General features: G+C 36.5%; 4 protein-coding genes and 1 long non-coding RNA gene across 8 annotated transcripts in view; 4 read left to right on the forward strand and 1 right to left on the reverse strand.

Moving 5' to 3' along the window:
• The first annotated feature begins 808 nt into the window (after positions 1–808).
• Positions 809–4355, forward strand: LOC114149983 (cystatin-like). Of its 2 annotated transcripts, XM_028026126.1 has the most exons (6): positions 809–957; positions 1077–1219; positions 2068–2069; positions 2653–2804; positions 2889–2990; positions 3081–4355. In XM_028026126.1, the coding sequence occupies exons 2-6, from the start codon at positions 1158–1160 to the stop codon at positions 3174–3176; spliced, it is 414 nt and encodes a 137-aa protein (XP_027881927.1). In that variant the 5' UTR covers positions 809–957; positions 1077–1157; the 3' UTR covers positions 3177–4355. The 2 variants fall into 2 exon arrangements, with proteins under 2 accessions (XP_027881927.1, XP_027881926.1); XM_028026125.1 differs by lacking the exon at positions 2068–2069 and having other exon boundaries at positions 810–957.
• A 66-nt stretch (positions 4356–4421) lies between these two features.
• LOC114149986 (uncharacterized) lies at positions 4422–5506 on the forward strand. The gene is made up of 2 exons (XR_003596643.1): positions 4422–5112; positions 5172–5506. It is a non-coding gene; the product is annotated as an uncharacterized LOC114149986 (long non-coding RNA).
• A 2280-nt stretch (positions 5507–7786) lies between these two features.
• On the forward strand, positions 7787–11438 carry LOC114149985 (cystatin-like). The gene is made up of 5 exons (XM_028026129.1): positions 7787–7938; positions 8060–8202; positions 10763–10896; positions 10981–11082; positions 11173–11438. The coding sequence occupies exons 2-5, from the start codon at positions 8115–8117 to the stop codon at positions 11266–11268; spliced, it is 420 nt and encodes a 139-aa protein (XP_027881930.1). The 5' UTR covers positions 7787–7938; positions 8060–8114; the 3' UTR covers positions 11269–11438.
• A 1515-nt stretch (positions 11439–12953) lies between these two features.
• Positions 12954–19690, reverse strand: rassf6 (Ras association domain family member 6). 3 transcript variants are annotated; one of them, XM_028026124.1, is made up of 14 exons: positions 19530–19690; positions 17864–18660; positions 17592–17663; positions 17148–17226; positions 16879–17039; positions 16686–16777; positions 16529–16565; positions 16270–16370; positions 15210–15409; positions 14610–14711; positions 14440–14491; positions 14238–14356; positions 13577–13674; positions 12954–13328 (listed from the first exon to the last, which is right to left on the reverse strand). In XM_028026124.1, the coding sequence occupies exons 3-14, from the start codon at positions 17648–17650 to the stop codon at positions 13253–13255; spliced, it is 1176 nt and encodes a 391-aa protein (XP_027881925.1). In that variant the 5' UTR covers positions 17651–17663; positions 17864–18660; positions 19530–19690; the 3' UTR covers positions 12954–13252. The 3 variants fall into 3 exon arrangements, with proteins under 3 accessions (XP_027881925.1, XP_027881924.1, XP_027881922.1); XM_028026123.1 differs by lacking the exon at positions 17864–18660; XM_028026121.1 differs by having other exon boundaries at positions 17592–18660.
• A 1993-nt stretch (positions 19691–21683) lies between these two features.
• musk (muscle, skeletal, receptor tyrosine kinase) overlaps positions 21684–27464 on the forward strand; it is a 28420-nt gene continuing 22639 nt past the window's right edge. Inside the window, exons 1-4 of the mRNA XM_028026332.1 lie at positions 21684–23691; positions 25647–25773; positions 26835–26986; positions 27079–27206. Of these exons, the coding sequence (XP_027882133.1) occupies positions 23622–23691; positions 25647–25773; positions 26835–26986; positions 27079–27206 (477 nt within the window). The 5' untranslated portion in view covers positions 21684–23621. The remainder of the gene's footprint in view (positions 23692–25646; positions 25774–26834; positions 26987–27078; positions 27207–27464) is intronic.

Consider the following 27464-nt stretch of genomic DNA (forward strand, 5'->3'; position numbering starts at 1 on the left):
AATAGAACAAAAACCCAAATGAAAGGCTCAGAATATGCTCACCGATCTAAATGCAACACGTTTGGGACAACAGTATAGTGGCTCTCAGTCCGGATGCGTGGGGCACTAGATAGTGTAATAAGGCATATTTTTATGTTTTAACTTCAATAATATAAACTTAATAAAGTAAAAATATATTATAGTTTAAGCTTTACCTTTAGCTGTACGGAGAATAAGACGAACAAACTGCCAGAAAGAGCTAACAGTTCCTAATGGCTCTAACAGCAGTAAACTGAAGTTCAGTCTTTATACTCAATAAACTATTTCCAGCCTAGAAGTTGGATAAGCAACAGAAAATCTATTTACAAAAAGGGTTTGTTTACAGTTTGTATATAATACAGTTCGTATATAATACTTTAACTGTCTCAATATATAGCCTATATCAGTCTTGAACAGCAAAAACAGACTTAAAGCTGTTAGAAGAGTAAATTCCTGGCCTGATGAGTAAAAATATAAGGGATCAGAGAGCCAATAGAAATCCAAGAAAAAGAGAATTTTTGAAGAATTTTAGTTTTTCAGGAGGCAAATCAAAACTCAAAGAATATTGTCTGCCCCAACAAGCACTGCACTCCAAATACACTAAAACAAATGCCTTTCGTTCTCCATTCACTCACTGTGTACAACAACAATAAAAAAGCTAATTGTAGGCACACCCCCACAGATATGGCACTAACAGATGACATGCCCACATATACAACATGAAGTTTCCTGAATAACTGCAGGGAAACATCACCAGACACCCACTCTGCAGTTTGCCTCCAATCGTGTCACTCCCACGCAGTAGGTGGGTGTGGTCTTCACTGACTGGTTGAACATAATAAAGTCTGAATGCTGACACACACATTCACTCAGAGAACACAGAAGCCGTTTCACTCTTCCTCTGCTCCATTTTCCCCCATCTGAAGAAACACCTATAAGGTTGGTGTTGGACATTTTACAGTTAGTAATCAATATTTAACTGTTTTTCTTCTGTTCTGTTGTATTTAATAGTTTCTTTTTTATGTTTTGTTCCTTTAAAATGGACGTGGACTTTTCAGTATCTTGCGAAGTTCTTGGGATCGTCTGTAGCTGACAAGTTGTTGGAAAGCAAATATGTCTCTGCCATTGTCCTTGCTGATATGTCTGTCAGTCTTCCAGCTGTGTTTGGGAGCTCCGCCTGTGGAGGAAGTCATTACAGAAAGTAAGAAGAGATATGGATGCAATGTGTCCTGAATAGACATGTTTAATTTTGAAACATAATATAGTGTGAAAAATGTAAACATATCAAAACAAAGTTTAGAGTTTGATGAGTTTCAACTGTTCAGCCATGAACACAAAATCATTGCCAACAGTCGAGAAACAAATCAAACATCAAAAGGTAACTTTGTGGTTTCATGTAAACATTCTGACACATCGTCAAATGTAAGAGCTAACTTACTAAATCATGTTTTCTCTTTCTTTTTTTTAGAAGAACAAACTGTATTAGATAACAAAGAAGCTAGTTTGTTTCCATCAGTTTGTGAAACCCTTTCGTGATCACAGAGAATCTAAGTTAATGGTAACACAATTGTCTTTAAATTTAAAGACAATAATATGATTCTGCAAAAAGAAAGTACCTGTTGTTCTAAAACTGTGTGGCTTGCTGACTTAATGGTCAAATACATTGTGTGTTTGTGGACTTATTCCACAGCTGATGACTCCTCACTGCAGTACGGTTGAGTACAGTGAGTCAGACGTTTTGCCTCAGCTACAAATCAGATTAATTTATCATTGTCAAAGTGCTGTGTATTTTGGCAGATGGGACGCTAGTTTTGGAAAAAAGAAATAAGATGGTGCAGCTAATTAGCAGGACTTTAAATTGTATGTATAAAGGGTTCCTTTTTGGTAGTCTAATACCTTACCATGTCTTAATAGGTTTGGGATTTTACTTTAGTGGAATCACATATGATTTGTGCGGTTAATCAAATTCAAATCCAAAATAAAGCTTTATGAAATGTCTTGTTTGCTTCTTTGTTCCAAAGTTCTGATTAGCAAAAGTGCTGAATAAAGAAGTACAAAGTTGGATGTGATCAACACCCAGTTCTTCAGATTGCCATTAGTCATGAGAATTTGTTTTGGACTGGGTGGGGATGGAACATACAAGAGCTGCTAGCTGTCAGTACAAACAAGTCCTTCCACCTTTAAGAAGGTGGAAGTCACAAGAATTGTGTGAATTTGAAATAATCATGACAACACCAGTTATATGTGTGAGAGAATTCACAACATGAATAAAAAAAGTGGTAAAGTAAATGGAAAAAAGACTCACAGGATCAAATCAAAACACTCCACTAGAAAGTTTACAATTCTCCTGTAGCTCTGATGGTTTGTTTATGGTTGTTGTCCTGCTGTAAGGAGATCATTTTAAATTTCCTATTTCATTGTGTAAAAGAGATTCTATGATGTGAAATAAAGCCACTGCATTGCTGGTCAAAATGGGCAGAATGCTGAGAATCCTTCTTGGCCTTTCTTTGACCTTACAAACTGATTCAAACTTGATAGTTTTTGTCTCTCTTCTGTGATTTTTTTTTTTTTTTTTTTTTTTTGCATTTTTACTCGTATGCTTTATGTTACAGTCGACATACCTTTGTCTTTCAGAAAAAGTGCATCTTTTAGGGGCTTGGACAGAAAGACTTCCTGAGTCGAAAGATGTTCAGAAGGCAGCTCAATATGCTGTAGAAATGTTCAACAAAAATTCAGAGGACGAGGTGTTGTTCAAGCTGGTCTCAATTAACAGTGCTAAATCCCAGGTTGGACTGATTTTCCTTAAAACAATATAATGTACCCTATTAAAACATACTTATAATCACTGTTTTATCTGGTTCTATCTGCAGGTAACCAATAGGATCAACTTTAAAATCGACGCAGTCCTCGGAGGTACCAAATGTCCTATGATGGAAAACCTTGACTTGAAAAGCTGCATTTTGGATGAAGAGGTAAATCTGTTCACCCTCTGTTCTTTATAGAACCATTAAGAAAATGTATCAATTTCCATTCAACACGTATTGTCGTCTTCTCTTTCACAGCAACTACAGTGCCAGTTTGTTGTGACTTTAGACCCCGGCAACGAGGAACATGAGCTGAAAACCAAGAAATGCCACAAAGTTGCAAAGAAGGCTTAATTCTTTTTTACAGTGTCAAGATAACGTGAGATCATCCCATTATTTCCATGCTGGAGATTTTAGGTTAACAGTCACAATACATGAAGTTACATTTATAATTAATTACACAAAGTAGCATCTATAACTAGGGGTAAAATCAAACTTCAATAAAATCAGTGAGGTTTGTGTGTTTCCTTTGTGTCATTCAAACTTCACTTTTAAATTATATTTCTGTTTGTATTTAATCAAAATAAATCATAGTCAGGCAGAGAGAGAGATAGTTGCCAAGCCATGACACAGGAACAGCAGGCTTTCTGATAAGATGAAGAAAGTTTCCAGCCTGAAGATTTATAGAAATATGTGTGAGACTATTCCTTATTTCAATGTGTAACATAGTTAAAATGGTTCAGGTTAAATCCTGCTAAAATGCACCATCTGCTGGTAAAACGGGGTATTACATTCACCCTAGAAAGAGCGGGGTATTATGGGTAATCCTCAGAGCCATGAGGATCACTGTCGAGGTAATGTGTCTCTGCGATGTGATAAAGAAATATTATTTATAAAATATGTGTATGGTTTCTGTTTTTGCATATTATTGAAATATGCTTAATCCATGTTATGCTAGCTTTGCTATTATATTGTTTTTGTTGCGTTATGGAAATGTTTAGTTCGTGAGAAAGTGTGGCGGGATTTTCCCACACGGTAACATTATGGCTCCTCCTTGCAGGAGTCTTTCATGCCAGAGACTGACTTTACCTCGGTGCCCATGTGTGAAATGCAGGTATGTTTTACTAAATCTCTGTAGCAGATGGCTAATATAAGGCAGTTTTATATTAATAGTTTTATATAGATATGGTTAATGTTTTTGCATTGTTCCAAGATGCAAGTTTGTATAAGCTAAAATATAAAAATGGCATCTAGTAAATAAAATGTCAGCATTTTATTTTATTTTTCAGAGCGTTTTAATTAATTGTGTTACTTTCTTTAAAAAGGACACTCACTGGTTGTTCCTTTGATGTAAACCAAATCCACTATACAATCACTGTAATTTTCAATTATTTTATTTTGGTTACTGTATGATGGGTAATCCTGAGAGCCATGAGGATCACTGTCGAGGAGTCTTTCATGCCAGAGACTGACTTTACCTCGGTGCCCATGTGTGAAATGCAGGTGGAGAATTAAATTAAACAACTGATGCCAGATTGAGCTCCTTGTCGTTCATTTCTGCACCAAGAGAAGCCACCAGAACCGCATAGGCCACAAATGCAAGAAAGTTTTAAAGAAAAAAGTCTAAACAAATTGAGTATTTGAATAAAACTCAAAGCAAAATTACTTATACTGATAATGTTTTCTCTTGAAAGAATGAACAACTGTAACTTTAGTTTCAAACAATAAGAATAGTGGATGATTCCTGTTTTCTTGTCAGAAGAACACCTATAATTACTCACATGATGATTATAATAAAAGTAACTAATAAAGCATGGTTAACATAATATTATAAATGACTGCTAAATCAGAAGCTAGAGAGGTTATAGATGTGATTTTGATAATGAACTTTAAATGATGTAAAATGTGTAACTGAAATTAGAGATCACTGATGTTGTGTTGGAGGTAGATAGTAGGTGAAGGTATTAGGGAAAATAGGAAATAAAAGAAGAGCAGAGATGACCAACACCTCAGAGTTAGCTGATTTGGATTTTGATTGTTGCAACTCAAACTGTTGAAAGAAAAAGGTGGAAAACATTTCATAGATTGCTTTTAGTCCAAAACTATATGTAAAACAGCACCCTTGGGACTCGCCGAAGTCACTAAACCCAACCTGATTCAGTAACAAGTGCAGGTTGTAACAAAGAGAAAGAATGACAGTTAACATGTGTGGTCTGTGAAACTAGCTGTCTGCAGGCTGCTCAGTCTGACTAACTCACAGGGGGACAAAAGGTGAGGCACCTGGATGGAGGTCGTCAGGAACCAGGTGAGTCTTTCTCGACAGGCCAGCTTAAACAGATTTTACCTCAGTTCTGGAAAGGGAAGTATCCAGCAGATTTTGATTTGTGATTGGTTTTAAGAAACCTTTAAGACACACCCTAACATGTTGCACCTAATTAAATGGAAATAGTAAAACTGGGTGCAGATAATTTTTTTGGGAGAACAATCAAAAGCTCATACATTTAGCTTTTATAACTGTTGGTAAATAAGGATTAAATAAATGTTGATCTAACCTTTATCTGGTTTTTGTGACTTTTTTGTACAATTGTAGTGTTTATTTTAACACTACCCTAACCCATTGATGGTGCAATAATACTCCCCCAACCAAATAACACCAACAACAACAAAATCCTAGATAAAAGGGATCGAGACTGGCAGCTTCTGAGAATATCAAGATCTGAAATATTTCAACATATCAAACAGTAACAGCTGTGTGTGATGAAATCTCAGAACTGGTACAACTGTGGTTGTGAAATGATACAAAGTGGATATTTGAAAAGAAAGTTAAACATCTCCAAGGCAGTGTTCATCCTTCAAGCCAATCTGAACCACCAATAAAGGGCCCCAGATTTGTCTTGGGCTTTTACATTTTCAAAATTTCTGGAATTATTACCCCAACTTCAATTAGGCGCAATAAAATTAATATTTCAGTCCAAAGGTCTGCAATAAATCTTATTCATAGTGAACTTCTTCTGTTGTTTCTAAGATCAAAAACAAAAGGACAGCACAAGAAACAGGAAAAATATGATTTTAGTCATGGAGATTCTTTTCAGATGTTCATCACCTAAATCAGCGTCTCTGGATCTTTACCAGAACGTAAAGCCACACTGTATTTTTCCATTTCTCACAGAAGAGTGAGCTCCTGATTCCATGTTTAAATATCTATCTGGTTTTATGGTGACTAAATATAATTCATATTGGTTAAAATGTTGGGGGAAAATGATCCTCACTGTTTTATAACATGAGGTTGTCGGGCAGGCAGTTTTAAAATTGTTTCTCTTTGTTGCTCAATGGATACTTTTCAGATTTCTATTTTAAAAGTCCTGGAAGACCATATCTGTTTTCTTTCCACTTTTGCTACTTTGTGAATAAATTGCTTAAACTCCCAACGTCACACTGTAGTTTGTTACTGTGATGTGATTAAACCTGTAAATGTTCCACAGATGTTAATGCAAGATTAACGATGTGGACAGAAGGAAGTGCTGCGGTATCTATGAAAATGTTAAGGCATTGTGGAAGTAAAAATACTTTGAACAAATACAAATCAGCAAATGTTTTCATTACAACAAAATACACAAACAGATTTGTGATGTTTGGTACGTTACAGTCTTACACTGACAATGTTTACCTCATTTCAGCATTTATCTACTCTACTTGTTTTACCGTTGACTTTTAATGGCCTCTAAGCTTGTGAAACACAAATACATAATACATAAAATGAATCATATATTTTATTTTACCAGACAGAGATGTGAAACCTTCTAAATTCCACACAAATTTTTAATGAAATTTTTGACACCTAATCTTCATCTGTTCTACCTGATAAATACTGACCGATTCTAATATAGAATAGAATAGAATTCAACTTTATTGTCATTGTTCTGTCACAAGTACAAGCAACGAGATGTGGTGTGCAATCTGTATTTAAACTTACAGAAGTAACAACACAAAGGTTATATTTGTCACTTTTTTAATTCAGCAAGTCTCTGAAATAAACACATTTGCAACAAAATGTGTGACTGAATACTTCACAGTTTTTCTTAAAATAAAACTCAAGTTTATGGAAAAGAGCTGTAAATTTTAATTGTTCTTTAGGACAAAACAGAATTCTGTACAGTATCATATGTGTTTTTTTATGTTTTTTTTCCCAAACTCCTTTTCATGGCCTAAATGTTATGAATAAGAAAAAGTTTTTCAGATGTTTAGAGTTCCTCAGAGATACTTTTTCTTCCTTTCAAATGTAGGTTAAAATGATGTCTGGCCCCACCAAGAGGCCAACAAATCTAATTGCACCTTTAAGCACATCTGTGACAGACAGATGAAAATATTAATGCAGTGTCGATGCAGCACTTGTAAAGTTAAGGATTTTTAACGTAGCGCCCATTAAATTTCATTCTACTTAATTTTAGATGGTTTCCCGGCATTTGAATGTTTAATCAAGATGACCCGACATGTCAATTCTTGGTTTTGAGCAAAACAATCCACACCCAGCAAATGTGATCTCAACTACTATTGAAAAAAGTTATAACTGTGCTACAAAGGTGGACTTTGATCTGCAGGCTTTCTACTGTCAGTACGCTAGTACATTCCCACTACTTTGTCCTAGAGAGAAGTTAAGACAGATGTGTTTGTTCTTTAGCGTTTATAAATGTACCTTTTGTCTAAAGAATTCCCATTCAGACTTTTTGGCAATGGCAACAATAGGTTTTCTACACACATGAAATGCGTTTTTGCCACTTGCCTCCACAACTTTGTGCTTTTGGACAATACCCATTGCTCATGACATGCCCAGACATGCCCGCATATACAACATGAAGTTTCCTGAATAACTGCAGCAGGGAAACATCACCAGACATCCACTCTGCAGTTTGCCTCCAATGCTCACCAAGGCTGCTCATGGCTTAGAAGTATGCATGGTGTCACTCCTAGGCAGTAGGTGGGTGTGGTCTTCACTGACTGGTTGAACATAATAAAGTCTGAATGCTGACACACACACACACATTCACTCAGAGAACACAAAAGCTGTTTCACTCTTCCTTTGCATTTCCCCCCAGCTGAAGCAACATCTATCGATAAGGTTGGTGTTGGACATTTTACAGTTAGTAATCAATATCTAACTGTTTTTCTTCTGTTCTGTTGTATTTAATAGTTTATTTTATTTATGTTTCATTCCTTTAAAATGGACCTGGACTCATCAGAATCTTGCAAATGTCCTGGGAACGTCTGTAGCTGACAAGTTGTTGGAAAGCAAATATGTCTCTGCCATTGTCCTTGCTGATATGTCTGTCAGTCTTCCAGCTGTGTTTGGGAGCTCAGCCTGAGAAGAGATTCCTTACAAAACGTAAGTAGAGATATAGATGCAATGTGTCCTGAATAGACCTGTTTAGTTATGTAACACAATAAAGTGATGAAATGTAAGCATTTCAAAACTAAGTTTAGAGTTTGATGAGTTTTAACTGTTCAGCCATGAACATTAACAAAGCACAATTACAAATTACAAAAAACGCTACAACATTAACAAAACGGAAGAGGTATATCCCAGTGAGACTTGAGAAATCGCTGATTGGACAACAGGTAGGAATACGTATACGCTGAGTCCTACTTACGTCGCCGCCATCTTGAAAGTGGCAGTGGAGAGAACGTGCTGTGTGGACTAGTTTCAACCATTTTACAGTACAAAGTGTACCCACTGCCTTTATCCTTCGCCGGTAAGAATTAAAGATAATAGTAACGTAAATTTACGAGCATAATTTCTTGACTTTATGGCTCGTACTGTGCATTTCCGTGGTGAAACAAACTTCTAAACAACAGAGAAATATTTCCTTTGTAACTAAGTTGCCCCAGTTACCTACTCTGATTTTTTTATTTTTAGTTTAGCTAACTTTTTTTTATACTGTGTTGTTTTTCTAAAGAGAGAGGCAATTAGAAATCTACAACGAGCGCTTTTGCCATTTGTGTATTGTTGCCATGGTTAAGTAGAAGCTTGCAAGACAAGTTGCGGTTTGTCTGTGGTCAAACATGGTTACTTTAAGGTACTGTGAAAGTCAGCAGAAAAAGACGAAAAACTAATTTGAGTCTTGTTTTCTTATCAATGTCTTCCAATCAAAACCAAAAATAGAATGTAGGACAACCGTTGGTGTCTTCTCACCTCACATCCTCCCCTTCATAATAAGAGTATACATTCGGGTGTGAAATATTTACATTGTATCCACCACAGTACGTCAGTTGTCTGTAAGATGTTTCTTATAATTTATGTAGATTAAAATAATTGGTTTGCTATAAGAGCGAACCTGAAAGTTCATTAATCCAGAGAGCAGTGCGGAGACCCGGGGATTTCGTCAGGACAGGTCCATAAAGATCAGAGCTTTAGCTGTTTTTCTTCAGACTTCTGTCTCACAGTTCATCTCCACAATGTCTGTGTTTAGATGCTAAGTCAATGAATGCCCCGATATGGTGATGATATATTTTTTTTGTCCGAATGTGAATGAATCAGGGATGTATTTTCTATTACACTGTTAAATCATTTTTATCATTCGCCTTAACCTGTGGCTGGCCAGATGTCTCAGAAGGCCCAGTCACCGAACTGCTCCCAGCTTGACCAGCAGACTGAACCCCTGCATGTACAATATAAATAAATTTGTAATGCACTGTAGACTTCTTTCTTTCATTTTTTGTGTATTTTAAGTGAAATATCTCAATTTGAACCAACCAACCAACACCCTTGTCCCTAGCGGGATCAGGAGGAGTGCTGGTGCTTAACTTCAGCTAACGTTCTGGGCGAGAGGCGGGGTACACCCTGGACAGGTCGCCAGTATTATGACAGTTTAAGAAATTAAAAATAATTTAGTCTGTTAGATTTTGTTCACACTACTGACTAGAGCACAGTTGACATATTACACTGTAATAAATATATTTTTTTAAAAGTAAAAATATGTAGCTAAAGATTGACAACTACTATCAAAGTTTGTCTTTTCAATAAAATGCTTAAAAATGTTAATGAAGTTGCGTTTTTTTATTCATATCTTGAATTTGCAAATGCACATTGATTTATGGAATTGTGTTAATATGTTCATGAATACACCACTGTAAAGGTGTGTGTGTGTGTTCATCAATTAAAACAATTTATCAGAATCAGCTGTATCAAATGTAATTATTGTACCCCAAAACAATTAAATAATCACATCAAAAAGTTTTAAATGTTGTTCTTGGTTGTTTGTTTTTTTTATTCCTAAATATAATAGTGTCACTGACACAATCGGTTGTGTCAGTGATATTCATTAACTTAAAATACTTTGCAGAACAGCACTTTAGAGAGTTCGGCCCATTTAGTTGTATTAGCTTTCAATATGGCGGACGCTATAGGGTATTACAACAACGGGCTGACAACTGTCGTCCAATCAACGATATTTCAGGTCTCCAACTTGGACATACCCTGTTCGTTTTGTTAATGTGGTGTTTTTGAATTTGTAATTGTACGCCGTTAATGTTGTTATGTTTTTATTTGTAATTGTGCTTTCTTAATGTTGTTGTGTTTTTTAATTTGTTGAAGTGGTTTGCACCTCTGGGCCACAGTAAAAAAAAGGGGTAAAATAACTGGAAAAATACTCATCGGAAACAATCAAAACACTCTATTAGAAAGTTTACAATTCTCCTGTAGCTCCGATAGTTTGTTTATGGTTGTTGTCCTGCTGTAAGGTGACGGTTTTAAATTTCCTGTTTCATTGTGTAAAAGAGGTTCTGTGATGTGAAATAAAGCCACTGTACTGCTGATCAGAATGGGCAGAATGATAAGACTCCTTCTTGCCTTTTCTTTGACAATACAAACTGATTCTAGGTGAACAGTTTTTGTCACTATTCTGTAATTTTGTTTAAATGTTTACTGATAAAAGTGCATCTTTTAGAGCATTGGTCTGAAAAACCTACTGAGTCAGAAGATGTTCAGAAGGCCGTTGAATTTGCTGTGGAAATGTTCAACAAAAAAGCAAAGGGCAAGATGTTGTTCAAGCTGGTCTCAATTAACAGTGCTAAATCCCAGGTTGGACTGATCTTTCTTAAAACAAATTAATGTACCGTATCTAAACATACTTCCAATCACTGTTTTGTCTGGTTATTTCTGCAGGAAAGCAGTAAGATCAAGTATAAAATCGACGCAGTCTTCGAAAGAACCAAATGTCCTAAGTGGAAAAACCATGATGTGAAAAGCTGCATTTTGGAAAAACAGGTAAATCTGTTCACCCTCTGTTCTTCATGTAACCATTAAGGAAAAGTTTCAATTTTCATTCAACACATATTGTCGTCTTCTCTTTCACAGCAACTAAAGTGCCAGTTTGTTGTGTCTTTGAACCCCCGCAAGAGCAAATATGACCTGAAATCCAAGAAATGCCACGAAGTTACAAAGAAGGCTTAATTCTTTTTTACAGTGTCAAGATAACCTGAGATCGTCCCATTACTTCCATGCTGAAGATTTTAGGTTAACAGTCACAATACATGAAGTTACATTTATAATTAATTACACAAAGTAGCATCTATAACTAGGGGTAAAATCAAACTTCAATAAAATCAGTGAGGTTGTGTGTTTCTTTTGTCTCATGCAAACTTTACTTTTAAATTCTATTTCTTTTTTAATTTAATCATAAGAAATCATAGTCAGGCAGAGAGGGAGATAGTTGCCAAGCCATGAAACAGGAACAGCAGGCTTTCTGATAAGACGAAGAAAGTTTCTAGCCTGCAGATTTATAGAAATATGTGTGAGACTATTCCTTATTTCAATGCAAGAAAGTTTTAAATAATACACTTTTATCAAATTGAGTAAATGAACAACTGTAACTTTAGTTTCAAATAATAAGAATAATATATGATTCTGTTTTTTAATAAAGCACGTTTATCATAATATAAATGACTGCTAAATCAGAAGCTAGAGAGGTTATAGATGTGATTTTCATAATGAACTTGAAATGATGTAAAACGTGTTACTGCATTTAGAGATCACTGATGTTGTGTTGGAGGCAGTTTTTTAAACTTTTTTAAGTTACCCCAACTTCAATTAGGCACAATAAAATTAATATTGTCTATCAATTGTCTGTAATGAAATTCATGCATATTGAACGTCTTCTGTTGTTTCTAAGATCAAAAACAAAAGGACAGCACAAGAAACAGGAAAAATATGATTTTAGTCATGGAGATTCTTTTCAGATGTTCATCACCTAAATCAGCGTCTCTGGATCTTTACCAGAACGTAAAGCCACACTGTATTTTTCCATTTCTCACAGAAGAGTGAGCTCCTGATTCCATGTTTAAATATCTATCTGGTTTTATGGTGACTAAATATAATTCATATTGGTTAAAATGTTGGGGGAAAATGATCCTCACTGTTTTATAACATGAGGTTGTCGGGCAGGCAGTTTTAAAATTGTTTCTCTTTGTTGCTCAATGGATACTTTTCAGATTTCTATTTTAAAAGTCCTGGAAGACCATATCTGTTTTCTTTCCACTTTTGCTACTTTGTGAATAAATTGCTTAAACTCCCAACGTCACACTGTAGTTTGTTACTGTGATGTGATTAAACCTGTAAATGTTCCACAGATGTTAATGCAAGATTAACGATGTGGACAGAAGGAAGTGCTGCGGTATCTATGAAAATGTTAAGGCATTGTGGAAGTAAAAATACTTTGAACAAATACAAATCAGCAAATGTTTTCATTACAACAAAATACACAAACAGATTTGTGATGTTTGGTACGTTACAGTCTTACACTGACAATGTTTACCTCATTTCAGCATTTATCTACTCTACTTGTTTTACCGTTGACTTTTAATGGCCTCTAAGCTTGTGAAACACAAATACATAATACATGAAATGAATCATATATTTTATTTTACCAGACAGAGATGTGAAACCTTCTAAATTCCACACAAATTTTTAATGAAATTTTTGACACCTAATCTTCATCTGTTCTACCTGATAAATACTGACCGATTCTAATATAGAATAGAATAGAATTCAACTTTATTGTCATTGTTCTGTCACAAGTACAAGCAACGAGATGTGGTGTGCAATCTGTATTTAAACTTACAGAAGTAACAACACAAAGGTTATATTTGTCACTTTTTTAATTCAGTAAGTCTCAGAAATAAACACATTTGCAACATAATGTATGACTGAATACTTCACAGTTTTTCTTAAAAAAAACTCAAGTTTATGAAAAAGAGCTGTAAATTTTAATTGTTCTTTAGGACAAAACAGAATTCTGTACAGTATCATATGTGTTTTTTTATGTTTTTTTTCCCAAACTCCTTTTCATGGCCTAAATGTTATGAATAAGAAAAGGTTTTTCAGATGTTTAGAGTTCCTCAGAGATACTTTTTCTTCCTTTCACTGAGTTCAGAAGTGGTCAGACACTGGTCTCAATGTGAGGGGACGTCTTAAAGCTCAGCATATGAGACAGCAGTCTGTGCTGGTGTTGGTACCTGATACAAACACAAATGTAGGAAAGTTATCAGTAAAAATTAAGAGAATCAAAAAACATGCAAGTTAAAATGATGCCTGGCCCCACCAAGAGGCCAACCAATGTAACTGCACTTTTAAGCACATCTGTGACAGACAGATGAAAATATTAATGCAGTGTCGATGCAGCACTTGTAAAGTTCAGGATTTTTAAAGATAATACCCCAGTGGCAACATAAAATCCTTTTTGTGAATAAAATCGCCCTCTTACTTGTTGATGACCCTTTGAATCTCTCTGTTTTCCTCCTCTCTGAGTTTGAGCAGAAACTGATCCAAAATGGGTAGCTCCAAGTTCAGATACTGAGCAACCTGAACACAGGAAAGAGGAAACTTGATGTTTAAAGAAAAATATGACTGACTTTCACTCAAATATAGCTTTAATATTGAATAAAATGTAAAATATTTTACAATAATTAATACACTAAGAGTTAAAAAAGGTAAGACAAGTCTGTAAATCTGTGACCCAAAGGTGGACTTTGATGAACTGTTTTGCAAGATTTGCAGTCAGCAGACTAGAAAACGTCCACTACTTTGTGCTAGAGGGAAGTTCAGACAAATTTGTTTGTTTTTTTACGTTAATAAATTTATCTTTTGTCTAAAGAATTCCCATTCAGATTTTTGGGACATCTAGGAAATTTATTGAACAGAGAAGAGAATGCAAGAATATCCTGTCTTATAGGGTTACTAAATTTTAGATTCCCAAATCTGGAACTAATTGACAACCTGTATTAAATTTTCATAAAGCAAATGGATGGTAGCAAACTGTGATCAACATAAAACACTAATAAGAAAATAATGGATCACAGTCATGAAGCAGTTTTTATTTAACGAAAGATCAACATTAAATCTCATTGGCCATAGCTGTAACTCACGTCATTGCTGACTTCTTCTTCATGCATGTCCATCAGGAATACCTTCATGATGTCATCAGAGGGACCCTGCAGGATTCGTTCCCACAGTGGATGATCTCTGTGACTCAGCTTTCGTTTTTCTAGGAAAAACAACAAGGACATTGGATCATCTTTACTCTTTTTCATTTATTCATTGGTTTCAGGTTGAACAGCTCAGCCTTACCTCCACTCTGGTGAACACAGTACAATGCAAACTCCTGGGGATCATTTTCTATCTGCATTACAAACAAATCAAAAGATAAACATTAGATAATTTAACATGTGGTCTGTTCGCTATTTTCCCAACTGAGCAAAAACAAAAATGTGCTGTAAGAGCAAGTATTCTACACTTGCCTTGAACTTGTTTAGCAGCTGTTCGATGACTTGGTCTGTGGTCATCCTGCTAGAGATGCGAACTTTAGGTGAAGTGTCAAATGATGGAGTGAATATAGAGGTCTACAAAAGTCAATGAAAAAAAAAAAGAGGTAGCTCAGGATTTCATGCGGGATAAGATTGGAAGCTCAGTTAGCTGTCTGTGTATTACTTTTTCAGTTTGTCCTGTTGTAACATTTTGATTTTGTAGTTTTTTTCAAGGATAGTAAAGGAATTATCTCACTTCACTTAGTTTCCATTCATTTTACTTATTTTCCTTGATCAATATATATATCCATCTGCCTCTGTATGTAATGTTTAACTGTCCACTGTTTAACTAAAGATGAAGGGGAGGAGTAAGGCTATCCCTAGGCAACATTTCTGCTAAAACCACCAACATTTTGGAAATCTACAAAATAACGACACAAACAGAGTTTTATATTAAACATAAAATATTAACAGGCAAATTAACATAACATCACTAAAACACATTGAAAAATCCCATCAATGAATAAGGGGTGTGAGAAACCAGTGGACATAGTGTTAAAGTAAAAAAGGCTTCATTCAAGCCCCGTTACTTACTTTGTAGTTGTAAAAATGTCCGTTGATAGAAAAGCGATGCTGTTTTTCTTTCTCTCTTTGTGCTGCTGACTTGCCCCTGCCCTTCCTCCTCTTCACCAACGAGACATCGCTCATGCAGCGAACAAGGTTGGACTCTGGCTCCAGCTCAGGGCTCCTGTGCCTCATAGGACGCAGGGTGACAGTCTCATAAACAGGAGGCCCTGTGGAACGTAAAAGCATCTTTTTCAATCCTACAAAAAAAAGGTTTTCTTCAAGCACCATTTAAGTGCAGAGAAAGTTATTTTTTCTTTTCTGTTGCAAAAAGTCAGTAAAAGAGCAAAGAAGGCCCCCAAGCTGTATGAAAACTTGTGAACCCACAATGACTAAAATAGCCAGATTGGACTTTGGAAAACTTTGGCAACCATTGCTTAACACAGTCTGCTATGTGTCCACGAAGGTAACCCTAAATGCTAAAAGAAAGGCACATTTTAACGGTGCATGTTGTTTGGAAATTTAATCCTTTGAAATGACCACATAGGTAACACAGTTTAATAAGCGGTGAACCAAAATTTCTCATATAAACGATTAAATCCTCAAATCGGGCAGCTGACAACAAAGGTCTCTTATTTTACTTTTAGTTTTATTCGTTACTGGTGCAATGTTTTGACCATTCTGTTGCCTTTTGCAAACCAGGCATAATAATTTTGCCAGTTTTATAAGAAACATCTGCACACTCATGGCCCAAAAAGACCTGTGTGCAGCAGCCAGTTCTTTTGTATTCTATGACTCTGTAGGTTTGGTGGTGGTGATATGTCAGGTGACAACACACATTTGTGATGTTGGCTCCAAAATCTACTTGGTGCACCAAATACTTCCATTATTGTAATTTGGTAAATAATGGCACTTGTAATCTAAATTTACATTAAAAGTGTCCGTTTTGCATTTAAAGTGTCATTATTTATCGAATGACACTCAATGATAACCAAAATAAATGTTCATGAAGACTTCATTTGATATGTCACGTTTATGACAGTGCACACCTCTTCAAATAAAGTGTTACCATAGAAACGTAAAACCCAACCTGGCAAAGGATCTTTGACGACTGTTTCCTGTGCTGCCTCTGTCTCTGCCATCTCATCTATTTGGTGAAGCTCACTGTATTCTCCCCATCGTGACATAGTGCTGCAAAGAGACAGGCCCAGGAAATGACATCACTAATAACAGAGTCCTGTAAAAGTTTTTTGCCTTTTCATGTAAACATTACTTGCCTTATAAACCTCAGGCTTTCACAGTTTTAAATGAATATTTGTGTTAAAAAAAAATTATTAAAAGCTCTGAACCTTTTGCTCCCCAGAGGGCTGATTGGGCTGACGGGATCTAAAACATTTGAAAAGAAAAAAGAAAAGAACAGGAGAAATCTGTAAGGGTGCTTTTATTTAGAAAGAAAGAAGAAAGTGGGAAAACATGGTGCTGGTGTGTAAAAGATCAAGAATTAACCTGGTAGAAGATCTGTGAAGATTGTTTCCTGTGCTGCCTCTGGCTCCTTTATCTGGTGAACCTCACTGCATTCTCCCCATCGTGACATAGTACTACACAGAAACACATCCAGGAAATGACATCAGTCCACAGTCATACAAAGGTTTTTACCTTTCCATGTGAAAATGATCAAAGTTTAAAAAAAACCCAAAACCTTTTGCTCCCAAGAGGGCTGTTTTGACTGGTGGGATCAACTGAAGTTGGAGACTGAAGGGGAAGAATCTGTTTGTCATCCTGTATCTTCAGTCTGATTGGTCGTCGTACTCCCCAGGAGATGTTCAGAAAGCCCTCCACTATCACCTGCCCACCATGCCCCTGTTACAGACACATGTGATGTTGCTCACATCCTTCTGTAGGGCTCATTTAGTTATCCTTCAACTATTCTCACAAACCAGAAGCAATTTAAAACGCTGTGCCTCGCACCTGAGAATAGGTGAGATGCAGCTGAGTCTGGTCCTTCAGGTAACAGTTGTAGGTGTTCAAAAGTGACAAAAACCCTGCTCTGAAATGAACAAATAAATGAAATATGTTGCACAGAAAAATAAAGAACAGAGAAATGCAACATCCTTGCGAAAGTATTCATGTCCATTGACTTTTTTTCCCCCACATTTCTACATGTTGCAATCAAATACATGCCACACTTCTCAGATTTGTTTGTTTATAAACACTTTTTTCCCTTCCAACACTTCAAGATGCATCTGACGAAATGTGAAAATCTTGGTCAAGGGATCTGAATACTTTTACAAGAGACTGTAAACGGGAAATGTTTTTAGTGAGTTTTTTTTTTTTGTGGAATTACGATGTTTTCCAGAAAAATATCAGAAACATAGACAAAACAAAAAAATAAAAGAGAAAGCCCTGAATCACCTAGACAGCGCCCTCCCGCTGCCTGCTTGGATCACTGCAGGCAGAGGAGCTTTGTTCATCTCTGTTCAGCTACTGCAGAGAAAAAAAACAACAGGATCAACTGTGATCACTTGTCAGTACAAATACAGAGCAGTCATGCTGAATCCTAAAGCGTCAAGCAGTATACAACACAAAACCTGTGGAACGACAATGCTAAAACTGGTCTTCCTGCACTCGTACAACCATCGTAGTGTCAATCCTTTCAAAATGCTACTAGAAAATAAAAGTCTTACCCGCTCCGACATTGAAAATCTGAGATAACCTCTTGATTTTGTCTTTGTCCCAGTCGATTTCTTCTTTCTGTGCTTTTAAAAAAAGATTTCCAGCTCTTTCTTTCTCTGTCTGAAGTTATATTTATCCTGTTCTCCCTAACCGTCCCTTTACTCTTTCACTTTCTTTTTTTTCCTGCATGTTTCCAGGAGCTTTAATGACAGTGCTCCACCCAGTAACCAGTGATGACAGCGTAGGGCCAACCATTTGTTTATATTTTGACCACAGACGCTGAAGCCTCCCACTGGAACCAGCGACTCCTGGAGTATCTTTGCTCCTACTCTTCTTTTATTTCCTCCGTTTTTCTTTGACAGTGTAAAAGTAACAGCAGCAGTGGTTCATTTAATTGACATTTTGTTTTTAGAATTTTCATCTGCCCCAACCTGTTTGTTGTGGTGAAGGAAATGTCTGCGCCGTTCATGTCTGGTTGACAGTTGAACAAAAGAAGTGCTCAGAGCCCGGCGCAACCCAATAAAGTTTTACACAGCTCCCAGAACTTGCTTTGTTGTCATTTGTTTGTGTTAAATTTAATGAAGATGGGGGCACTTTTTAAATGGCCTCCAATGTTGTTAGACATGCACATTTATTCTAGTTTCAAGGGGATTTATTTATTTCAATTTTAAGTATCATTGAAGTATAAGTATAGAAGGTGAGTCCCTGCAACAATTTTGAATCTTCCAAGTTTTTTTTTTTTTTTCAGGATTTCAGCAGATCCATTTAGCTCAATGGTTCTCTCCAAACCAGACCAGCTTGCTTGTTTCTGGAAAAAAAAAAAAAAAAGAAGCATCGCCACCAGCATGACACTTGCATACCACCCCCATGTCTCACCACAACATGACATCTTTTTTTATTTTTAGAAATGATTAAAGCTTAAAAATGATTGAAAGAATAAAACACTTTAACGGTACAATTTCACTTTGCCAAAGAATCATATTCTCAAATGTATATTTAGTAAAAAAAAAATCTTATTGCATTTTGTGGATACATTGATTATAGATCATTTCCCCATGAAAACAGGTCAAAACCCAAGATGTTGTACATCAATAAGCAACCTATTTGAACTACATGATTATGTTCACCAGCAAGAAAATTCTATGTTACATAAAAATAATTTTAGTGCCTAAAACAGAAAGAAGCTTTCTGTTAACACATAAACACATAAATAGTATTTTTTCAGTTTTCCAATTATGTCATGGCAACTTCCCTCAATTCACAAAAGCCCAATGCACATATTTCATTTAAACTGGTTAAAAACCAGTTTAAATGCCTTTTATATTATTCACTTTTGATCAGAAAAAGTGATGGCCGGTGGGTGAAAAGCCACAGTGCACACCCAGTTACTCATCTTATTGTCTTCCTGTAAGTCGTGCATGTGCCTATTCCCTCTTATAATTAGCTTCCAATAGATAGTAATTCAAAGCCTTTGTTTTGCTAACACAATGTTAATCACAATAATTCTGTTTGAAACCCTCAATAATTATATCCCTTAATAAGATAATAAGGAACAAAACTGCCAATTCACTCACATAACACAAACAGTACCAATCCTACATCTTTTCAGTGTTTGGTTCTGTGGAAAGCCACATCAAAACCGTTCTCTATGAAAGATCAAAAACAAGTTCTCCCTACCTGGCCAGTCTTTCGTCTGATCTTCTAAACAATGATGTAGATTTCCACTACATGTTTAGAAGTCGAATGTTTGTGCATTTGTTTGCGTTCAAAGGTCTGAAGTACAGTTGGTGCTGCAGGAGGTGAGGCTGTGTAGCAACCCCACAGCAGCTGGTTAATTATTACAGAACACGTTGAGACAATCCTCAGAGGGAGTGGCTGACTGACACTAGATCTGACTTGACTTTAGAATGTGAGCATGTATGAGAGAGAAAACTTGATAGAAAGAGAAGGAGAGAGAGGGAGAGAGAGAGAGGTGGAAGCAGAGAGATGGCGAGAGAGAAACCGCGTGTACAAACGAAATGAGACTCGAGGATTTTCAAATCTTTGAATCCGATTAAGCTTCCTAGTAGCTAAGCCTTTCTTGCTGCTAAGTTCAGCAGCTTAATTCAAACTGCTTTACCAAGCATATGTTAAAACATGCAAAGCAGATTCTTCATCAATACATCACAACTCTGAAGGTCCGATCAACTGCTTATGCCACAGGTGTCAAACTCCAGACCTCAAGGACCGGTGTCCTGCAACGTTTAAATGAGCCTCTGCTGCACCACACCTGAATAGAATAATTAGGTCATTAGCACGGCTCTGGAGAACTGATCTACACAAGGAGGAGGTAATTAAGCCATTTCATTCCAGTGTTTTGTACCTGCGGCACATCTAAAAGCTGTAGGACAGCGGCCCTTGAGGACTGGAGTTTGACACCCCTGGCTTGTGCCATGCTAGAGGCATGGCTTCTTTGGAATAGTTGCTTTAAAACAACCTTTCTATTATATTTCAAAGACACTTCCCTTTTTTCGCCATTCCTTTGTTAGTAGGTAGTGTACAACATTACGGTATAACAATTATGTCTGCAGAGAATTTAGCGAGTACTCAGTTTAAACTGGCAATTTGTATTTCTATACAGCAAAGTTTAGAATGTACAGCAATGATTAAGGTACTTTCTGAAACTTACCAGGTGCACTTTTGAAACGTCTTTGCAAACCTTGCAGAATGTACAGTTCACTTTCTCCCAACTTACCAGAGTCTGAATTCTCAGTCAAAGAATAATTTATTCGGCCAGCTGCAGAAAGAAACTTTGAGCAAGGAGACAACAGAAACTGCTGTCTTAGTGAGGATGTGTGATTGACTGTTGCTATGCATAATGCTATCCTCCAGGGACTGTGATTGGTTGATGCTCAAAAATAACATAAAAAAACACGCCCTCACTAGGCAATTGATAGAAGTTAACTGATCCTACATTGACAGGATTAAGAAAAGTGTGTCACAATGATGAAGCTATGCAATATCTAATTATTTGCCACGCAACATCAACATGTTTGATCACAGATTATTTTCATCCTTGTCCTTACTTTTGATTTTCCAGAACTTCTCGCCATTTTACTAAGCCATCTACTTGATATTAATGTGGACATTCAGCTGTCAGTAATTTATTGTGTTTGCCTGCTTGTAAAAAGTTGTTTGATCTGACAAAGCAAGTAACATAAAATGGGGAAGTAAAGGATGTGAAACCAGCACAAAGGCAACAGCTGGCAGAGCTATATCCATTTTACAGAATATCTTTCTCGTCTTCCCTTCTTAAGACACTGTTAGGTTTGCTAAAAGTTCTTCTCACTGCTCCGACGACGTGTCACTATAGGAGCTCTCCTAAGGTCTAAGGGGCTTTTAATATGTAAGACTTTTCTTAAAATGAAGTCACCAGGTGTTACTAATAGTCCAAGATTTCTTTGTGGGTCCAGGTATTTTTCCACAACTTACAGACTGCTTCCAGAATCTAGAAGGGACTTTCCAGAACTTGCAAGACACTTTCTTGGAACCTTCATAAAACATAAAAAGTCTCTCTGCCAGAACTTATCAAGTACTCTTCGCAAACTTATTGGTAAGTTTTCCAGAATGTACCAGGTACATTTCCTTAACTGAGCAGTCATCATGTGCCACGTTTTAGAAAGAAGTCTTGAAGTTTTATGAAGTCTCAAAGTTTTATCATATTCTCGAGCAACCAGTAAGCTTGAGAATATGATAAGCTGTTTTGTCTTGGTATTTCTTAGCTTTTTAACTTGTTTTACAACTCTTCTGGGCATTTTTCCTTCTTTCTCATTGAGTCTTTATGAAATTGGATGAACATTTGTGGATATACAATTATCTCCTTTTTTATTTGGACAGTATTTGAAATAAGTGTCTTTTTATACTTTTAAAAAACGTCCAGGACAGATCTGACTTGGAACTGAATGCTGAGTCTCCCTTGAACAGATCCATCTGCAAGTGTTAGGCAAGTTTTGGCAAGTAGCTTTTTGGTAATCATCTAGTTGCTGCAAAAACACCTGAAGACCTGACAGACATAGATTATGACAAAGTTTGTGTTGTTTGATAAGTTGTCTGTACAAAGGGCCTGGGCCTCTCAAGGTTACATTCCTCAGCTTGGGTGCTCCTTATTTCTCTGCAGTATTGTGTTGCTTTAACAGAAAATCAATTCCTCTAAAACCTTTTAAGTAGAACAATTGTGCTAAAATCAATCACAGTCCAAGTTCCAAACAAAATCTTTAAAGGATCTTCAGAAGGCCTGGAAAAGTCTTTTATTTAACAGCACAGCATGTACCATAAAAAAAGGACTTTTGACTCCCTAAAGACTGTGTTAGAATTTTGTACAATATACATAAAAAAGTATTGGTTTTATATGTGACCGCTGTTCGGTCAGCAGAGGGAGCCAGAGGATCTCTAGACATTCTCATGATTTCTAAAGCCGGGGCGTTTAGAGAGGTCAGTTACTTTGTCACTGTGTATGTTTCTATTCTGTTTATTTAGTTCCAGTGCTGTCATATTTAATATGATATGAGATATGTTAGTGTCCCTCCCGCCTCCCTTTGTTGGCTTCTTGTAGAATAACCGAAAAAGAAGCTATGCTATGGCTTAGCAGACAGCATCACCTAGTGGACAATAAAAAGAACAAACAGGTTTACTTTAAATTGTTTTCACCAAATGGGAGGTATTGCACCAAATAACAATTTTTAATAACTTTTCTCTGATCTTAGCACGAGTTATTTACTAAGCAAATAAATATTGCCCAAATATGTAAACACATTTACTTTCCTTTTTATTGTAAATAGATCCTTGTTTAACTGAAAAATATTTATATGCATACCCCTTCTATTTAAATCATTTTTATGGTTTCCACTGGCCAAGACAAACTTCTACTCTATTCTATTCTATTCACATCTGCTTGCTGCACATACTGCATGCAATTACAGTATTGCATGCTGAAATATCAGAAAAGTAATTTTTGCCACTGTTTGACATATTCTTGAAATCACAAATCATAAGTTAACATTCCCCCCCACGCCCCCCAAAAAACAAAACACCTTAATGATGACTTAAAGACACAGACTTCCTGTGGGAGTACAATAGCTAAGTGCCGTCGATGCTGGACGGATGAGCAGTGAATGAAGTGAAATGCCATTCCTTTCTTAAAATAAAACAGAAAGTTCAGGCAGACAGGCAACAGGTGGACACAAAGGCTGTCTCCTGGATTCTGTGTATCCTGGATGTGTGCTTATCAGATTGTTAAGTGGTGAGCTGCATAACAATCTTCTGTGAATACATGTTTGTAGAAAATATCAATGGTATGGATGTCAAATAGTTTGATAGCGATGATTAGGCACAATTGTGATATGATTGAATTTATATCCTTCAATAAATTTGTTGTGCTTCTGCTAGATTCCTGACAGGGAACAAAAACATCCCACTGTGATTTATTTTGAATAAATATAAAGTGTCCTGCCAGTGTTGTTGACCACTGCGCCTGCTGTGTTAGGAGCCATCTGAGCTCAGAGCATAGCTGCAAAATCCCAGTGACTGTACTTAAGCAGCTGCCACTGTCCATCACCCAGTTAAAACACACGCAGAGTAACAGAGCTGTCCCAGAGAGAGCTCATGGTCGTCCCCGGCACAGAGTGAAGCAACAAGATCACCTCCTTATCTGCTGTGGGACATTAGCTGTCAGTTTGTTATTTTGCTTCCTCGACCACATGTTTTACTCAGTTTAATCGTTTTGGAGCCAAAATGAAGACTTTGGAGCAAATATTTGCCTTTCATATGATTCTGGTCACTTCAGCTTACAGCACACAGAGAGGTAAGTCAGAAACTCTTCAGTGATCCCAGTTGCTTGACTGTGTTTTTGTCTTTTCCTAAAGATAATAGTGTTTCCTGCAACTGTCCAAAAATATTAGTATAATTACAGTGAACTACAGCGATAACCTTCATACACAGCATGAAAAACGAGCTGGTGTCTAAAGGCCAACTTAGCCAAAATTTGATTAACTTCGTTTCCTCCCTACAACTTGGGATACCCTGTCTGTAATTTGTGACAGAGGAAATTGAAAGCCTCAGGTGTGTCACACATTCTAATATACAGCACTTCAGCTGTATACAAGGCAACTGCATCACAGCTAACATGGTTAGATCCTCTTGCTGAAGCAGTGAGTGAAGCGCTGGATTACGGACATGTGATATGAACACCATATCAAATGCTAGCACAAACAGTTCATGAGCCTGCAGGCAGACATGCTTAGAAAGTGTGGAGCACCTACGCAAACTGCAGAGAGCAACAGGTGGCCTTTCTGTCCACAGAGAGCCTCAGGAGCTTCTGTGCAATAAGTGATATGGTGGAGGTTTTGGGATTGTCTGATAGCACGGACACTACATAAAAAATAAATAAATAAAAAATGAGAGTTCACCTAAAGATGGATTGCATATTTGTCTTAGAAATAAAAACAGCCTCTGTTTTAAATTACTATTCACATGAATACAAACAACATTAATCATTAGTCAGAAAAGGCATTAAATAAATGGCATCATATCTTGCACCATAATTTCTTCAACACCTTTTGGTAAAATTGTCCAAAAGGATTGAAATGGTGATATCCTTCATAGGTTATATTAAAAAAAAAACCTAAACAAAATACACAGTGGACATTCACCTATTTAAGACTTACCATTTGTAGGTTGACCTATTCCTGGTTTTTTCTGTGGAATGTAACTCCATCCAAATTATTCATGCAAAACCTGCCTTTTTGCAGATTTCTCTCCTTTTTTCTGCAGGGCATATTTAGGATATTCAAAAGAAAATGCAGCTAGGGAAGCTGAGATGGTAGTAATCTTTAAAGCCAACATTTCAGCTCATTGAAGAATCTTTGGCACTAACTTTTTTTTAAGCACCAAGTAGTCAAGCATCACCCAAACCCTCAAAGTGAGAGCTGAATTCTTTCATTTAAGTCATTTATTAATTTTTATTTCAAGAGACAAAACAATGTCCTTATACTGTTATTCTTTTCTCTCATGTTTTCTTGTTGCTGCTGCTCCCAGTGCACTTCCTCTCTTGTTTTCTGAACTGTTGGTGTATTAGATTTTTCTAAGTTGAAAGGAAATCCGAATGTGTCTGATCTTTGGCCAACTGTAAACAGTTACTATTACCTCTTGAAGACCATTGTCTTCAAGCGATCGTTTTCTAAGAAGTTTCCTGCTGTTTCATACTTCATGTAACAGAGCCAAAAAAAAAATAATATAAGATCAAACGTTTCTGGTTTTGGTTTAGTGAAGAAAAAAAAATGGTTTGAGGTACAGAGATTATTCTTTGTTGAATCAAACTAAAATTTCACATTTTGGCAGTCTGACAACAGAATGTAGAGCACATACTTTTTACAATGGATGGACTCGACGCATGGCTTTCCATCTTCTGATTTTGTAGTTAAAATATACTTAATGTCTACTTGAGATTCAGTCATGGTGGCATAATGCAGGATTGATGCATATCCCACACATATCAGTGATTACAAGCACTTTACTGCCATGTGGCATTATCATCTGTACTTTTCAAATCCTACATTGAAGTTAGATATGACTGTGATTAGGTTAAAATGACATATTAAAACAGACTAAGCAAAAGTACCAAATAAAACTTTGCCAGTCTGTGGAAAACAAGCAACTTATTTCAGCTGCTTCAACAAATGTGTGAATCTCCTGTTCTAATGAATTTAGATCGTTGTGTAACAGAATGCTTTCTATTTTTGTTTTTTCCTTATTGGCTAGCACCTCGTATCATCACTTTACTAGAAACAGTGGATGTTCTTCTTGATCACAATGCCACCTTCATCTGTGAGGTGGAGTCAAGTCCCAGTGCTTCTATTACATGGACCAAAAACAATCAGCCAATCATGTAAGTTTACAGTTTCTTGATCATTTTAGGCATTCTCTTCTAAAAGTAACCACATTTCGATGGCGACATCATATACATGTTATATGATGTATATATAAAAAAAAGAAAGAAGAGACAGAACTAGTTAGTATTGATAATTTACAGGAAAGCAATAAAATGCTACAATATAAAAATCCAAAATCACAACTCATTATCCCAGGTGATGTCCTGCAAGCTGGAGTGAACAGTGAATACGTTCCAGCTGTTTTACACAGATGTGACCCATATTTTTTCATGACAACATGAACAGCACAAGTCCATTTTCCAGGATATTTTGACTTCATTAATAACTACATGCTGTTGCTTTTGGATTTGCAGGTTTTCAGCTGCATCTCATTATTTACAGTCTGTGCAGAACAGTTGTGCTTCAAGCTAATCAAATCGAGATGCTGTGTCTTATTACTAGAGTTGGTTTCCTCCAAAATAAATTGTACCACAGCAGCATTTATGAACCTTACAGCAGACAGCATTAATGGAGCTAGTCATAATTTTGTCAGCTTGCACTTGGACAACCATGCTGACATCCATATTAACTTTTATAAACACAAAATACTGCATGAGATTCCACATGTTCTCCTGCAGATGCAGGTCACTGAAGGGCCACAGACTTTTCACATTGGAATCTGATGCTGATCACATTAAAATTATAGTGTGAACAATCATATGAAAAATGGGATTTTAGCAAAACATTGCAACAGAGATTTAAGACCTGAAATATGAACGTAGGCCTCTACTACTTTTAATTTAGGAGAATTAAATAATTAGTAAAAGGCCACAGATGCTTAGTTATATCATAGCAATTTAATCTCGGATGCTAGGTTTAAAGTTTAATGTGACTACGTACTAAAAGTAAGACTCGCATAAATGTTCTTTATGCGAGATTCTTTTTGTCAAAATAATGCAGTTGCAACCTGTTCTTCTGTGATGCATTGGGTCTGTAAAATGTAAAAATAGAAAATTCAGAAGTTGTAACAGAATCTAAATTGGTTACTTCATCACCACACTCCCTTTTGCTCTCTCAGGTACTATGACAACCGATATCTTACCAAGGAGCAGGGCCAGATGTTGACCATCCCTCATGTGAAAGATTCAGACAACGGAGAGTACTGCTGCATTGCTAGCAACGGCATAGGAGAAGCTGCAAAGAGTTGTGGAGCTCTCCAGCTGAAGATGAGTAAGCTTTATTCTAAAAGTTTATAGTTTTAGAATAAAGACTATAAGTAAAAACTTTGTGAACCCTAAAATAGTACGTTTTCCCTAAACCAGAGCCCCAGATCAAGCGTCAGCCTACCAACGTAACTTTACTGATAGAATCTAAAGCAGTGCTGCCCTGTGTTACCCTTGGGCATCCCAAACCAGATGTCACCTGGCTCAAAGACGATGAGCTTATCAAGGTAAGCACCTTTAGTATATCTTTAACACGATATCTGTCAAAGTGGATGGTGGGCCAATGTGTCTTTTAGAAATGAAGTGAAGAATTGTTCAAAAGGGAGAAATTATGTGAAGACTAGCAAGAGTTTTCACCCATTAATTTGTTATATTTTGCTTGGCCAATGACACGTTACATTATGACCACCTGATCGATAGGATGTTGGGCCCTGCTTCTACTGCTAAAACAGCCCAAAACTGAAGAAACATGGACTCCTCTAGAA

The sequence above is a fragment of the Xiphophorus couchianus genome, chromosome 8 (genome assembly GCF_001444195.1).
Source record: "Xiphophorus couchianus chromosome 8, X_couchianus-1.0, whole genome shotgun sequence".
In the NCBI taxonomy this organism is placed as follows: domain Eukaryota; kingdom Metazoa; phylum Chordata; class Actinopteri; order Cyprinodontiformes; family Poeciliidae; genus Xiphophorus; species Xiphophorus couchianus.